The 17,091-nt window shown below is 41.1% G+C and overlaps 1 protein-coding gene across 2 annotated transcripts; it reads left to right on the top strand.

The window, feature by feature from the left end:
- Window positions 1-6,892: 6,892 nt before the first annotated feature.
- On the top strand, window positions 6,893-16,933 carry LOC139415964 (kelch-like protein 33). Of its 2 annotated transcripts, none has more exons than XM_071164164.1 (5): window positions 6,893-8,052; window positions 8,289-8,899; window positions 9,099-9,436; window positions 9,661-9,831; window positions 10,337-13,018. In XM_071164164.1, the coding sequence occupies exons 1-5, from the start codon at window positions 7,200-7,202 to the stop codon at window positions 10,863-10,865; spliced, it is 2,502 nt and encodes an 833-aa protein (XP_071020265.1). In that variant the 5' UTR covers window positions 6,893-7,199; the 3' UTR covers window positions 10,866-13,018. The 2 variants fall into 2 exon arrangements, with proteins under 2 accessions (XP_071020265.1, XP_071020266.1); XM_071164165.1 differs by lacking the exon at window positions 10,337-13,018 and adding an exon at window positions 16,827-16,933 and having other exon boundaries at window positions 6,925-8,052.
- The last annotated feature ends 158 nt before the right edge of the window (window positions 16,934-17,091 follow it).

Below are 17,091 nucleotides of genomic sequence, written 5' to 3'. Positions count from 1 at the left end.
AAGTGGATCAAAAGAGAGCTGTCCTAACATAAACACTTGGTTTGCTTTCGCTGTAAAGCTTTTTTGAAATCTGACACGCCAGGTGGACCTGTTAAGGATGCTGCGAATTTTCGCAGCTTTTTTTACAAATCGCGCAACATTTCTACGTCCTGCTACTCATGCCAGGAATATAGTATATGCATATAATAAGTATGTGTGTATAGAAAACACTCTGAAGTTTCTAAAACTGGTTAAATCATGCCTATGGCTATAACAGAACGTGTTCAGGAGTAAAAATCCCAGGGAAAACACACAAAAGAAAATCATCCGACAGTCTTTGAATTGTCTAAGGCGATAGAACGCCTACAGCTTCCACACGATGTCGCCAATACTGGCATTTCTTTGCACGTTTCTCCTTGGTGGGATGACGTATAGGCACTTCCTGTCTTGGGGTGCACCCAAGAAATTATGAAAGTGAAAAAAATGGATGATGATTTCAAGACTTGTTGCTATCGAATACAGATCGCCCCGTGATCAATTTTATCGATTATTAACGTTTATTAATACCTAAAGTTGGTTTACAAAAGTAGTTTGAAGTGATTTGTAATAGTTTATAGGTAACTTTGTTAATTTTTAAAAGTGACGTTGCGTCGTGTAAAGGTGCATTTTCCTTGGATCAGACGGCCTTCATAAATGGACATTTTTGGCATACTTTGACGGATTTAATCGGGATAAAGACCCAATTGTGATGTTTATGGGACATATAGGAGTGCCAACAAAGAAGCTCGTCAAAGGTAATTAATGTTTTATATTTTATTTCTGCGTTTTGTGTAGCGCCGGCTACCGCAAAATCTTTTGTTTAGGTCTCGTTCAGGTATTTTGGGGGGTGCATGCTATCAGATAATAGCTTCTCATGCTTTCGCCGAAAAGCATTTTACAAATCTGACATGTTGGCTAGATTCACAACGAGTGTAGCTTTAATTGAGTATCTTGCGGGTGTGTTTTAATGAAAGTTTGAGATTTATCGAGTACTATACTATAGTACTATAGGTGGCGCTCTGAAATTTCCGCTGATGTGTTCCTGTGCAGGAACCACTTCCGTAAGAAGTTTAACAACAAGCTAAACTGTGTTTTGGTAAATTGCACTTGTGATTTCATGAAAATTAAATATTTTTAGTAATTTAATTTGAATTTGGCGCTCTGCAATTCAGCGGATGTTGACGAAAATGATCCCACTAAAGGGATCGGTGCAAAGAGGTTTTAAGTACACTTATAACACGCTAAAACAATGAACAATTGGAATACTTTTATTAAGTTACTCAATGACTATGCACTAATGTCTCTCAGTGAACCATACATCATACTCTTTACCTTCATTGAATCTCTTCAGTTCATTCACTGTGGCGTTTAACGACCTAACTTGGCTCTCACTGGCTTCCAGCCTGTTTCTCATGCCTTCCAATGACCTAACTGTTGCTCCCAGTCGCTCCTCTATTGCCCCCAGTTCTCTCATCACAGTGTGGATGGTAGGCTCACATCCTGATTGGGTTGTTGTAGTGGCTGCAGTCTCTACCTGTTGGTTATGAGCCTTGTATTCATTCTCCATGTCCTGTCCCTGTTCAGAGTGTTGGTTGTGAGTTTTGTATTCATTCTCCATGTCCTGTCCCTGTTCAGAGTGTTGGTTGTGAGTCTTGTATTCATTCTCTATGTCCTGTTCCTGTTCAGAGTGTTGGTTATGAGCCTTGTATTCATTCTCTATGTCCTGTCCCTGTTCAGGCTGAATCTGTACCATGATGTCAATGAGGTTGTCTTCTCCAGCACCTTCACTGAGAGTCCCAGACAGACACAGCAGCAGCAGGGTCAGAGTCAGTCCCCCCATTCTACAGATCAGTACTTAAACGTGTACTTCAGTAGTAGATATATCTACGACTATATGACCTGCAGGTCTGTGTTGATTTCTCAAGCTTTTTCCTCTGTGATGTGTCTGCGTGTAGCCTACCTCTTGTTTATAAGCATGTCTGGGTTAAATATTATCCAAAGACATTGATGGGGAGAGGTATAAACAAAACAATAATTGCGTTTGTGTACACAAGGGAAGCTTGACTCACGTGGCCTGAGAGTTGTTAGAAATTATATTTTTATTTGGTTGGTTATACAGTTTAGTTTACATGTTGCATTTATTCATACTATTTGTATGGAATTAAAGCTAATACATTGTTAAGACTATTGATCAATTCTAAATCAATTACAGTAAATAAAAATTATACCCGTGTACATATAATTCTGACAATAAGATGTAGTGTTACATGTTGAATATTACTATTATCTTTAAGTACATTGGTTTTTACATAAGATAAAGGAGGTGACCACTGAAGGTATTGTAAATGAGGTGGTCATCAAAGACCCTCATGTTTGCCCACAGACGCATGTAGACCTGGTCTCCCTCTTCCCTCAGAATGGAGGCACTGTTGAATGAAGTGTCACCTGTGGTCCGTGACTTCTGGTCATGGATAGAGACTATTGTTTGTTATAAACTCACAGCAGTGGTGTGTGCACTGGCATGATTGAAAGCAGAGAATCCGAAGACATAGACTCCTCTCCCAGGCGTCAAAAAGATGCCTGAAAAACAAATTCAATCAATTAAAGTTTTTGTCAATTGTCAATTTGTTAAAATGACAAGCGTTGCATTAGATGGCTTGACCATGGCTACCTGTGTTTGAGTTGTAGGCATTTTCAACATTGATGAATATATCTTTCTAAAGTGGTGCCAGGGTTATATGGCACTATATGTCCACCATTAATTCACAGTGCAGCTGAGAAGGCCACCTGGTGTCTCTGTAGACAAACAAAGGTTGGTGCTCAGCAAACTTGTGAGGATAGCAACAAAGTCATTGGTTTCCAGAGTCCCAGACAGACAGGCCTAGATACTTGAAAGTTCATTCTGTGTTGACTTGCAGAGCATGACCACTGTATATACTGTACACAACCCATAGTTAAATATTAGGTCATACCTGCCATGAGCACAGATAATGTCTAGGGTATTTTGCCCTCATATAAGTACCCTCGTAAATATATATATATATATATATATATATATATATATATATATATATATATATATATATATATAAGGTGTGTCCAAACTTTTGACTGGTACTGTACTGTATATACCAATACATTTTAACACATTAGCTTTTAAGCACCTGCCCCACCCACCCCTTTGTTTTTAGTGTGAGACTGTCTCTATCTTGTGAATAAAGATTGTATTTCTGTAGCTTGTGAATAAAGATTGTACTTTGTCCACTGCAGTCCAAAGGTGTATTTAAGTAAGCCAGAGAAAAATAGATGGCATTGTCAGACTATCTTATCATTTCTGAATTCACAATTTTATGATTACACGTGCAGACAATATTCTCAAGGAAGTTATGCAGAAAAATAAGCCTTATCTCCTCAATATCTCCTTGGCATTAACCTTCAACTGCTTCACTGATTTACAGGAAGGAGTCATTGATCAGGCCTGATAAATCGCTTTATCTTTCATGGGACACAATCATACATTCCCCAAAGTTGTGACCTCACACTCACAGAGTTGTCCCCAGGCAAGCTACCTTGCCAAACACAAGCAGCCTTCAATGCAGTGGCTGAGTGTGAAAAACCAACAACCTGCATGTGAATGAAAAGAAAACCAAGGATACGGTCATCAGCTTCAGAAGGGCTGCTGACCAGGCTTGTGGAGTCCTTCCGACTGCTGGGTGTAATGATGTCAGCTGACCTGTCCTGGGTGGAGCATGACAGGTATATCTTAAAAAAGGTTCAACCCACAAGGAACTACATAAGTGTAGCAAGGTGAGCTGGCCTCCCAACTGAAGTCCTACTACAGGTATACATGACCTTAATCTGCCCAATCATGGAGTATGCCTCGCCAGAGTGGGTCGGTCATCCAAAGTGTCTCTCTAAGGACAATAGAATGCATTCAGAGACGATGCTGCCACATCATTGGCACACACATTGTGACCCAGCTTAGACCTGTCAAAAATTTATTGTGACCAACTATATGTTTTTGTCTCATGTCAGATCGCGTCACTCCTAGACTACGCTCGTCCGTCAACCAATCTTTCTTTTAGGATGTGGAACTCATCTCTAAAATTTGAGATTTGGGTACATCCCCCTAACACTAGTTCATAATTCTGAAAATCACTCTGCTCTCCTTAGCTATGACGCACTGGCAAGTACAACGGCAAACCATGCTCCAGTTAGCTGCTTAATGCATGCTTCTTTGAATCGCCATAGGAAAGCTAGATTGCCAGCTTGTTGGTCAGCATGTAACTTGAATTTGCCAGCTGTCATAGTGCCACGTTACTTTGGCCACCGTGAAGACATCACAGAGAGCACTCAGATGTGCTGTAGAACTAGTCGCACTAATCACAGCAGAACAGATATCATGAAAACGCATTTGTACATTAGAAATAACTTCATCACACTAACTAGCTAGCAAGAGGGAGTACTCAGCGGTGAATGTTTGAACAAGCGATGTTAGCTTCCCTGCCTTTCATTTCATATGGATTGATTTCACATTTCAGACCTCTAAAAATGTTTAATAATTCATGCACATTTTCAATTTCATAAATACTTATTCTAGAACCACAAAACACCTTAGCAAGATGTAGAACTGGATAAAAAAAACGTCAATATTTGCTACAGGTTTATTGTTTTTGGTAAGATTAACTCTGACTCTTTTGAGGATGATGTCACCTTGGTAACATTTTCGAAAGTTAGGACAGCACATTGCAGCTGAACTTATTTTTAGCTATCCCATGGGGGTTCACGAGTTATCAGACAGAACAGTGCAGACGGCCGACACTCTGACACGAGACAATGGTGACCAGGCATACAGCACCCTTTTTTTTACCCACGACATTTTCTTGTGACCTATCTCACATTTCTGTTAGAGAATGTTCTTGTGACCTATCACACATTTCTGTTAGAGAATGTTCTTGTGACCTATCTCACATTTCTGTTAGAGAATGTTATTGTGACCTATCTCACATTTCTGTTAGAGAATGTTATTGTGACCTATCTCACATTTCTGTTAGAGAATGTTATTGTGACCTATCTCACATTTCTGTTAGAGAATGTTATTGTGACCTATCTCACATTTCTGTTAGAGAATGTTCTTGTGACCTATCTCACATTTCTGTTAGAGAATGTTCTTGTGACCTATCTCACATTTCTGTTAGAGAATGTTCTTGTGACCTATCTCACATTTCTGTTAGAGAATGTTCTTGTGACCTATCACACATTTCTGTTAGAGAATGTTCTTGTGACCTATCTCACATTTCTGTTAGAGAATGTTCTTGTGACCTATCTCACATTTCTGTTAGAGAATGTTCTTGTGACCTATCTCACATTTCTGTTAGAGAATGTTCTTGTGACCTATCTCACATTTCTGTTAGAGAATGTTCTTGTGACCTATCACACATTTCTGTTAGAGAATGTTCTTGTGACCTATCTCACATTTCTGTTAGAGAATGTTCTTGTGACCTATCTCACATTTCTGTTAGAGAATGTTCTTGTGACCTATCACACATTTCTGTTAGAGAATGTTCTTGTGACCTATCTCACATTTCTGTTAGAGAATGTTCTTGTGACCTATCTCACATTTCTGTTAGAGAATGTTCTTGTGACCTATCTCACATTTCTGTTAGAGAATGTTCTTGTGACCTATCACACATTTCTGTTAGAGAATGTTCTTGTGACCTATCTCACATTTCTGTTAGAGAATGTTCTTGTGACCTATCTCACATTTCTGTTAGAGAATGTTCTTGTGACCTATCACACATTTCTGTTAGAGAATGTTCTTGTGACCTATCACACATTTCTGTTAGAGAATGTTCTTGTGACCTATCTCACATTTCTGTTAGAGAATGTTCTTGTGACCTATCTCACATTTCTGTTAGAGAATGTTCTTGTGACCTATCTCACATTTCTGTTAGAGAATGTTCTTGTGACCTATCACACATTTCTGTTAGAGAATGTTATTGTGACCTATCTCACATTTCTGTTAGAGAATGTTCTTGTGACCTATCACACATTTCTGTTAGAGAATGTTCTTGTGACCTACAATCATTTCTCCTGGCCCACTGGCTGGCCCACACTTCATAAGTCCTAATGTTTTCGTCTCTAGTTTTAGATCGTAACGATACTGTATGCTGGTCCAGACCACGAGTATATCCAAACAGAATCCCCTTGACCTAGTAGCTATGAATAGATTCTTGTTTACGCCTGAACCCCTAGCCCGCAAATGTGTGTGCCCAAAGTCAAATAGAAAGAGTGTTCAGAGCCTGAATCACTTAGAGAGAGGGATGTGTGTTTGTGATTTTGTCTGTATAATCTGTGAACTGAATGGAAGTCTGAAAACCTCACCTGTGTGTATTGTAACAGGCTGCGTTTCAGTGACATCTCTAATGTCTTACATATTCAGAGAATTTGACTTGCACTTACTGACAATGTATACAACACTCACCAATATTTTGTTTGCATATGGGCCTAACAATGATTAACAATGAACAGTATGTCCCATGAAGTACTGGTTGTTTAAGGAAGATCTACATAAAAATAAGTAATATCTACACAGTACCTCCTTGGCCAGGGCATTAACCTCAAAGTGCTTCATTGATAGTATATTTTATACTGCATTTACAGGTAGGAGCCATTGACCAAGCCTGATAAATCTGGGATGCATTCTCATTGTAACCCAGCTAAGGCCTTAGGCCCAGCTAAGGCCCAGCTAAGGCCTTCTCTTGACCCACCATACTTTCCAACAACCTGACTACACTTCATATGATCCTGTAAGCAGACCCAGTGTTTATTAAAACATAATCCCCTTGACCTAGTAGCTATGAATAGAATCCTTGTTTACGTCTGAAGCCTAGCCTGTGAACGTGTGTGAGATCAAAATCAGAAAGAGTGTAGGAGTCTGAGAAAGAGACAGAGAGAGAGGAAAAATGAGAGAGAGATGCACATAAAGTGTCTGAGTGGATAAAGAAAGAGATAGTGTGGTTGAGAGAGAAGGGGAGAACGTTTAGATCTGGGCTATGTGTATAGCAGTAGATAGTTAGCATAACATATACATAGCCTACATAATCTGTGAGAGAGAGGTTGTCTAAAGAGCAGTTGGAACGATCTCTAACTGAGTCCTAAAGTTCGAGCCATAAACAGCCATGGAGTTTACCAGACGTTACCTGCCCATGGAATGGGAGGAACGGTGGAGGAAAGAGAAGGAAAGGAGGAGAAGGGTGATTGAGGAAGGAGGAGAAGAGGTAGAGGCGGACGATCGAAAGCTGAGGTGGATTGTGGCCTACAACAACAACCGGATGGGCGTGACGAGGAGAAAGGAGAAAGAGGGAGCAAGGGTCAAGAAGAGGAACGACAGCATGGCAAGCCAGGGAGAAGAGGAAGAAGAAGAGGAAGTGTCAGAGGAGAGGAGGGAAGGACTGGGAGATGAAGAGAAGGTTCGTACATTCTACAGACATACCTATCCTAAAGAGGTATTCCAGTGTCTGGAGCAGCTCAGGGACTCCTCTCTCCTCACTGACCTGACTCTGAGCACTGAGGCTGGGCAGCATCTTTATGCACACTCCCCTGTCCTGGCTGCTGTGAGCACCCTTGTCCACCAGAAACTGCAAGAGAGGGATGAAGAGATGGAGAAGAGGAGGGGGAGGAGAGATGTTGACATGGACATAAAGACAGAGATATTCATCAGTCTGGGTCCTGAGGTGGGGCTTGTGGGGCTGGCAGGGGTAGTGGAGTTTGCCTACACTGGGGGCTTAGCAGCTATGAACAGACACACACTGGCCCAGATACAGACTGCAGCTACAACACTAGGGGCCCCCAGAGTACTAGAACTCTGCAGTGAAGAGGAGGAGAAAATGAAGAAGGGAGTAGAGAAGAGGGCAGGAGAGAAGATCTCTACTGAAGAACAGATGAAGGTCAGTCTTCAGTCCATCAGAGAGCTGTGGGCAGAGCGAGTGGGCTGTGATGTGGAGCTGGAGGTTGGAGGAACATCATTCCATGGTGAGTAGACTGAAATGAAACCTGTCATGACTATGTACTGAAACACCGATAGAGGAGACAATGTTTGTGGTGGGGGTTTGCCAGGGATCAAGCTGGAGTAGACCCAGTATTCTGTTTAGGAGTAACTTGATGATAACAATGGTGATGATGGTAATAATAATGATTCTAAAGAAGTTTTGATGATACAGCTGATGCTGAAATCATATGCTGAATTTTCCTCCCTCTCCTGACTCAAGTCCACAGAGTGCTCCTGGCTGCCAGTAGTGACTACTTCCGGGGAATGTTTACCAGCGGGATGAGGGAATCACAGCAGCGCTGTGTGGTCCTTCCCTTCCTGGAGGCATCTGAGCTTGAGGCTCTGATTGGCTGTTCCTATAGCGGGTCCCTCTCCCTCAGCTGGGGGTGTGTCTTTGAGATCACCTGCACCGCCCTGCAGCTCCAGTTCCAGCCCACCCTCTTGCTGTGCCTCGATTTCCTGGACCGGGAAATGGATGCCCACTCATGTCTGGATGTGGCCTCCTTTGCCCAGGCTTATGGGATGCCGGGACTCCTCGAGGAGGCTGAGGACTTTGTTCTGAGGAACTTCCAAGAAGTGTCTACCAGCCTGAAATTCCTGGACCTTCCGGCTGATAAACTGCTGGATTTTCTCCACTCTGACGGCCTCTGCGCGCCCTCAGAGCTGGCCGTGTTCAGGGCTGTGGTGGTCTGGGTAGAGGCCAACCCGGCAGAGAGGCTAGCCCAGGCCCAGGAGCTGATGACAGGAGTCCGCTTCCAGTTCATGACCTTTAAGGAGTTCAGAGAGGTCAGGGCAATCAACCTGCGCATGGAATCCAGCAGCGACACAGAGGTACAATACGATATGATACAACTGTATCTCAATACAATATAACAAGATCAACTATAATTGTATAGGGACATAGTCTTGAGGAATTCTGCTGTATATTAAGACATAACAGATAGTGTATAATACACATCATGCAGACAGCAATTTGGTTTTATAAAAAGCTGATTATAAATAAAATGTATAATTGTTATTATTACTACAGGTGGATCTGTACGGCTCAGCCCTCAAAGAGTTTGGCTTCAGTCTTCCCGAGACCCTGGACCAGTGCCGGATCCGACGGCCCAAAGATGCCCTGGTTCTGGTCGGAGGCGACCAGCTGGATCCTGACTTGGGTAAACGGCTTCCCAGCAGGCAGCTGTGGTTCGCTAACTCCCTCCGCACCGGAACAGGCCTGGTGAAGGCCATGGACTGGAGGATTCTGGGAGAGATACCAGAGAAGCCCAGGTTTAGACACGGGGTGGGGGTGATGGAGGGGCGGCTGTACGTGATCGGAGGGTGTGAGTTCTACACAAAGACTGATACGCTGAAATCAGTATACAGGTATAAAGGGGTCAAAGACCAGTTGTTTTAACAATACATATGGCTTTTTTCTGATGTAGAAAATGTATGTTTATTATCATTGAGGAAAATGTTATCTCTTTATCTTTATCACACACACACACACACACACACACACACACACACACACACACACACACACACACACACACACACACACACACACACACACACACACACACACACACACTCGATCACACATACAGGTATGACCCCATGCAGGACAGCTGGCAGAGGTTGGCTGACATGCAGGAGTACAGGAGTAACTTCTCAGTGGTGGTGTGGGGTGATCGTCTCTACGCCATCGGAGGAGACATGGACATGAATACCAACCTGGACAGTGTGGAGGACTACAGCCCCGTATCTGACACCTGGAGGTAAGATAGAATCTCATGAAAGACAGAATATTATTAAACAGGAAAGTATATTAAACAGACTTTTCAAAACTTGGATCTGTTGCAAGTGTTTTCCTCAGCTCACAAATTATTTTACCCAAAATGTCAAAACAAAAGTCCCTGTCAAGACTATTCAGCATCGTTTCCTCAACTCCTGCAGGGTTTTTATTTGTAAGGATCAAATGATTTGTGAGGTAAAGAAAGAACCTGTGGAGTTAGAAGAAGAATGTATTGTGACTCTCTGGCGTCTGAACCGAACAAATATCATCACGGTGACATCTAGTGGTATTTAAGAGTAAGGCGCTGTGCTTGAGTTGGTTTACAGTGTACGGGATGAATGTTTTACATTTCGGACACATGCAGAATAATGTAAGAGCAGCATATAATTTTGACTCAATTCAACAATAGTGCTCTCAATTTGAACCATTCGTGATTGTTCTAAATCAGTACCATTTCGAACCTCTTACCAACCATTGCCAATCTCCAGCTTTGCCAAGCCTCTGGACCAGGCCCTGAGTGGCCACGCTGCCACATTGTTGGATGGAGAGATCTTCATCTCAGGGGGGTTCGACTGCAGGTACCAGTGTCTGACGTCCATGTTCCTGTACCACCCTGAGAGAGGAACTACGTACCTGGCAGAGATGAGCCAGGATCGGGCCCAGCACTGTATGGAGGTCCTGCATCATGGTGGTGGTGGTCTCTGCGTGGTTGGAGGGGTGTGTAACCTACGTACGTTCTACACTGACCAGCTGGCCTGTGAGGTCTACGACCCTGTTAGTGACTCCTGGAGTGCCCTCACGCCCCTGGCCATCCCCCATGTTGGAGCAGCCTCTGTGGTTCTGGAGGGGAAGATCTATGTGCTGGGAGGATACTGCCAAGAGGACTACAGGGAGACCAGACTGGTTCACCGATATGAACCCATTACCCAACGTTGGGAGAATATAGGCAAGATGCCCGGACCTAACACTGACATAAGAGCCTGTTTGCTTCGCCTACCCAAACACTTGAGACAATGAGAGAGGGAACTTTCGAGGGTGATAAAGTTACACGTTACATTTAAGTTGTTTTTTATGAACTGAAAAATACTTAGAAAGAGGCAGGACTACTTTAATGCCCCACCTGCTTGCCCACTTGAGACAATAAAACAATGAGAGAGGGAGGGTCACATGGTGAGAAAGAGGGCTGGGTTTTCCATATATAAAATAAAATAAATCTGACTAAAACACAGAGAAAGAGCTATGCTGGCATTTGTGAATCTACAGGTGCGAAAAAAAACACATTGTATGCCAGAAATCATAGCCTAATTCTTTATGTCAGAGATATATTGTTTTCATTGAAAAACGTCCAATTCCATTCGTATTTGGTATAACCCTACCTTACCTCGGGTGTTTAATGACAGCACCTTAAAGTCCTGGTTCCAAAGTGCCATCATTAATTTTTTACATTCTATGATGGATATCTACTAATCAGTCAATTACAAGAAATATTTGGATTCAAAAATGTTCATACCTGCTCCTACAACCTAAGACATAAATTACTGCCATTTAAGATCATTCATAGGACTTTTTACACTCCTGCCATAACACATACAGTATAATACACCCAGAAATGTCACATCTCTGTTGGAGATGCACAGAAGAATACTATTACATATGCTGTGGTCCTGTGATAAACTGACACCATTTTGGGGTCATGTACTGTATGTCCTATTTCCTTGTCACTGGGAATGTTTTTCCCTCCATCTCCACGGTTCTGTCTGTTGGGATATGTCAATATTTGGGATTCATCTCAGAGAAAGCTTTGTTGTCAAGGTCTGTATAGCCATCAATTGAAAAGCCTCATATTCACCATTAATAGCAAACTGGAGGTCTGAACTATCTAGCTACATACTGTACCATTGGATGTTATATATTATAACATTTAAACATTTGGTAACCATATGTTGATCACTTTGGGATGTGTTGTGTAGTGGGCATTTTGTTTTTCAAAGTGTTGTTTGTCGGGTGCTGTGGATTATTATATTTTTTTTTACTGTTTGTAGAAAACAAAATAAAAGTGAATGTATGTGTGTTGATAGTATTACTTAACTTATGACATCCTTACAAAGAGTGTTATTTGTTTCATGAAATGATATACAGTACCAGTCAAAAGTTTGGACACACCCACTTATTCAAGGGTTTTTCTTTATTTTTGCTATTTTCTACATTTTAGAATAATAGTGAAGACATCAAAACTATGAAATAACACATATGGAATCATATAGTAACCAAAAAAATGTTAAACAAATCTTATATTTGAGATTCTTCAAAGTAGCCACCCTTTGTCTTGATGACAATCCATCGTTACTTTAAGACATGAAGGTCAGTCAATGCGGAACATTTCAAGAACTTTGAAAGTTTCTTCAAGTGCAGTCGCAAAAACCATCAAGCGCTATGATGAAACTGGCTCTCATCAGGACCGCCAAAGGAAAGGAAGACCCAGAGTTACCTCTGCTGCAAAGGGTACATTCATTAGAGTTAAAGTTAACTGCACCTCAGATTCCAGTATCTATATGGGTTCACACTTTTCAGTGTAAAATTAACACACTGCTTAGTGTAAAGACTTATTTGCATATTTCCCAGTGTGCCTTGCCTTTCGAGTGAAGGACTGTGACTGTATTTGTTAGTGACACTGGACATTGTTGTTCCATTCATCCAGTTTCAGTCCACATCCAGTTTCTTCACCAAGTGAGATCCTAAGCGAATATGTTATCATTTAAATATAATTATTTAACACAACACTAGTGATGGTAAAAAGGAGTCTTTCTTTAGGTTTCAGGGCTTTCACCAAATTGTGCTGAATTCTTTATTTTTCCTCTACTATTTTCAGCAAAACCGGTGGAGCGGTAAGTCATTAGCTTCAGTAGCCTATAATCAGTTGGCATACCAGGTTCACATCTTACATCATGCTTCCCTTTTTTCTGTCCTATTTTTCAAAGACGGAATCCATGGCATTATTTAGGATGCTTAACACAGAATTTAGGATGCTTAACACAGTATACTATACTAAATAAAACAAATGATTTTAACAACAGTGCAGAAAGTGTGGTGTCACAATACTGTACATTGGAGAATTGTCTTTTTAAAGCCACCTCAAACCTGTATTTTAAACAGATACAAAAAATGCTTGCTATTTCTTCGAAGAGGATGAGCTGGCCAATCAGTGGTTTACTTGCATGAATATCTTTTATGACCGCTATACACCGTCACCAATGTTGTTGGGGTATGCTGCAATCATTCCAACACAGAAAAGCTGCCATTTAACATACTCTACTTAATACATTAAAACAATTTCACTCAGATTATAATTAACAATAGATCATATTTCATATAAATCTGGAAACAATGGACAATTACTTTAAACATGGAATCCATACAGTAGACCTATTTCACAATCTAGATGTATTTTTTAATGCACTATACTACACTTGCTGAAATATTTCAGGGAAATATTTACTAAGGGCTATTTACTCCTTGTTTGGTACAGATTTGTTTTTTGAGATAAAACATTTCCAGCACTGTATAAGTGACGGTTCGGCATCATCATCAGGGCCTCTTCATTTGTTAATAAATATGTTATACTTAACAGTTTGCTGAATGTTCATCATTATTTCCCTTATAATGGACCGGTTAAGGTTTTATTTGATACCTACATTGTAACATGCAGCATTTATATGGGAACAAATACAAACTATTGCAAACTTATTATAAAATGCATGTGTTTTCTAACCGTGGAAATTCATACCTGAAAATGAAAATGTACATACACATTATATACAAATCTGAATATCATTTTGTATATCATTTATATACAAATTATATACAGTGCCTTGCGAAAGTATTCGGCCCCCTTGAACTTTGCGACCTTTTGCCACATTTCAGGCTTCAAACATAAAGATATAAAACTGTATTTTTTTGTGAAGAATCAACAACAAGTGGGACACAATCATGAAGTGGAACGACATTTATTGGATATTTCAAACTTTTTTAACAAATCAAAAACTGAAAAATTGGGCGTGCAAAATTATTCAGCCCCCTTAAGTTAATACTTTGTAGCGCCACCTTTTGCTGCGATTACAGCAGTAAGTCGCTTGGGGTATGTCTCTATCAGTTTTGCACATCGAGACACTGAATTTTTTTCCCATTCCTCCTTGCAAAACAGCTCGAGCTCAGTGAGGTTGGATGGAGAGCATTTGTGAACAGCAGTTTTCAGTTCTTTCCACAGATTCTCGATTGGATTCAGGTCTGGACTTTGACTTGGCCATTCTAACACCTGGATATGTTTATTTTTGAACCATTCCATTGTAGATTTTGCTTTATGTTTTGGATCAAATCTCCGTCCCAGTCTCAGGTCTTTTGCAGACTCCATCAGGTTTTCTTCCAGAATGGTCCTGTATTTGGCTCCATCCATCTTCCCATCAATTTTAACCATCTTCCCTGTCCCTGCTGAAGAAAAGCAGGCCCAAACCATGATGCTGCCACCACCATGTTTGACAGTGGGGATGGTGTGTTCAGCTGTGTTGCTTTTACGCCAAACATAACGTTTTGCATTGTTGCCAAAAAGTTCAATTTTGGTTTCATCTGACCAGAGCACCTTCTTCCACATGTTTAGTGTGTCTCCCAGGTGGCTTGTGGCAAACTTTAAACAACACTTTTTATGGATATCTTTAAGAAATGGCTTTCTTCTTGCCACTCTTCCATAAAGGCCAGATTTGTGCAATATACGACTGATTGTTGTCCTATGGACAGAGTCTCCCACCTCAGCTGTAGATCTCTGCAGTTCATCCAGCGTGATCATGGGCCTCTTGGCTGCATCTCTGATCAGTCTTCTCCTTGTATGAGCTGAAAGTTTAGAGGGACGGCCAGGTCTTGGTAGATTTGCAGTGGTCTGATACTCCTTCCATTTCAATATTATGGCTTGCACAGTGCTCCTTGGGATGTTTAAAGCTTGGGAAATCTTTTTGTATCCAAATCCGGCTTTAAACTTCTTCACAACAGTATCTCGGACCTGCCTGGTGTGTTCCTTGTTCTTCATGATGCTCTCTGCGCTTTTGACAGACCTCTGAGACTATCACAGTGCAGGTGCATGTATACGGAGACTTGATTACACACAGGTGGATTGTATTTATCATCATTAGTCATTTAGGTCAACATTGGATCCTTCAGAGATCCTCACTGAACTTCTGGAGAGAGTTTGCTGCATTGAAAGTAAAGGGGCTGAATAATTTTGCACGCCCAATTTTTCAGTTTTTGATATGTTAAAAAAGTTTGAAATATCCAATAAATGTCGTTCCACTTCATGATTGTGTCCCACTTGTTGTTGATTCTTCACAAAAAAATACAATTTTATATCTTTATGTTTGAAGCCTGAAATGTGGCAAAAGGTCGCAAAGTTCAAGGGGGCCGAATACTTTCGCAAGGCACTGTACAAAACTCATAACTGGGGTACAGCTCAATATTAAATAAGGTGTTCTTAATGTTTTATACACTCAGTGTATGTTGAGTTATAAAAACAATATGAAACCTATTAGGACAACCACATGTTGTAGAGTTTACATTATCAGAACATACACTTTACTTATAATATTCATAGAGGGACTATATGATTCCTATATTTTGTCTCACATCTGTCACACCACATCTATGTAAGACAATCACCACAATCATGTATCCAGTTGTATTTTCCACATAAGGCATATACGTTAACACATACAGTATGCCAATACACCACTAACATACAGTATGCCAATACACCACTAACATACAGTATGCCAATACACCACTAACATACAGTATGCCAATACACCACTAACATACAGTATGCCAATACACCACTAACATACAGTATGCCAATACACCACTAACATACAGTACAGTAAGGCAGAACATGCAACATCTTACCAGATTCGTTATTTGATTTTTGTACAAATGATCTTCTTCTGCCATACAAGGTTCTTATTTGATTATGATCATTTTCCATATGGGGATAAACTAGTAGGTTCATTTCCCAGCCAAGCAGATACAAGTAGTCGAGTCATTTTGGTGTATTATCAAAAATCTTTGTTCTTTTTTTTATAACAAAATGCAATTCAGCACTTGACTATCTATTGGATCAGCCTGTCACAGACCCTCCCATTCAACACCAACTCATTAGATGAGGAACATTGTTTATGAGGATTGCACATTGTTTATGAGGATTGCCTGCTGCAGTTGTTTGAGAGATGTCCAGTTTGCAGCCAAACATGCAACATAGAGAACACCAGCAAAGGGAACATCACATTTACATTTTAAATTGAAGTCATTTATCAGACACTCTTATCCAGAGTGACTTACACTAGTGAGCGCATACATTTTCATACTGATCCCCCTGGGAATAGAACCCACAACCCTGGCGTTGCAAGCACCATGCTCTACCAACTGAACCACATGGGACATGTGTGGCTGAGCCATCACGCAGACATGCCCTCGCTGTGAGCATTCCTACGAATGGAACAGGGAGGACACTTGAATCAGTTTGGTCACGTTTTACCTGGTCAAAGGTCAAAACAGTTTAGCTTGGTGGAACCAACCTGATTACTGCTTTTAGCATTCTATGTCACTTCACCAATAACGATATCTGAAGTGAAGTAGAAAGGCGAATGCAGCAATCAGGTTGGTTCCAGCAGGCTAATCATCACCACCGTTAATAATGCAATCAGTGCACTGTTTGTGTGTGACCGACCAGTATCTTTGATGATATACGTTGCCATGCCCATCAATGGGGCGCTGGCAAAGACCCTGCCTCCAGTCTGTTCCCCAATGGTCGTTGATGGGGAAACCACAATTAGGTAGGCTTAGTCTGACCTGTTCAAACTTCAATATAGCATATGTTTGTTTGTCAGATATCACCTATTCTAAGTGCTATTGGTCATAGAACAGTGACTGTGTGTGTGTTCACAGATGCATCTATGGAGCCAGCACTTGGAGACTTGCATGATGATGTGATGGAGTCCTGACTGACAGACAGACCTGGCACTCAACATAAACATTTTACTAGACAACTTTTACTTGTATTGTCTTTTTTTGTTATTGAATTGAATGGTATCCTTCATTATGGGGAGGGAAAACCCTGTGTGTTCTGCACCAGGATCAGGGAACTCCTGTTGTATACATGACACCAAACAGGAAGGTATGACCACTCTGACATGTTCACCAAGGTAGCCCC

Source organism: Oncorhynchus clarkii, chromosome 9 (assembly GCF_045791955.1).
Source record: "Oncorhynchus clarkii lewisi isolate Uvic-CL-2024 chromosome 9, UVic_Ocla_1.0, whole genome shotgun sequence".
In the NCBI taxonomy this organism is placed as follows: domain Eukaryota; kingdom Metazoa; phylum Chordata; class Actinopteri; order Salmoniformes; family Salmonidae; genus Oncorhynchus; species Oncorhynchus clarkii.
The sequence above is the reverse complement of the archived record's forward strand: the minus strand, read 5'-3'. Positions and strand labels throughout refer to the sequence as shown.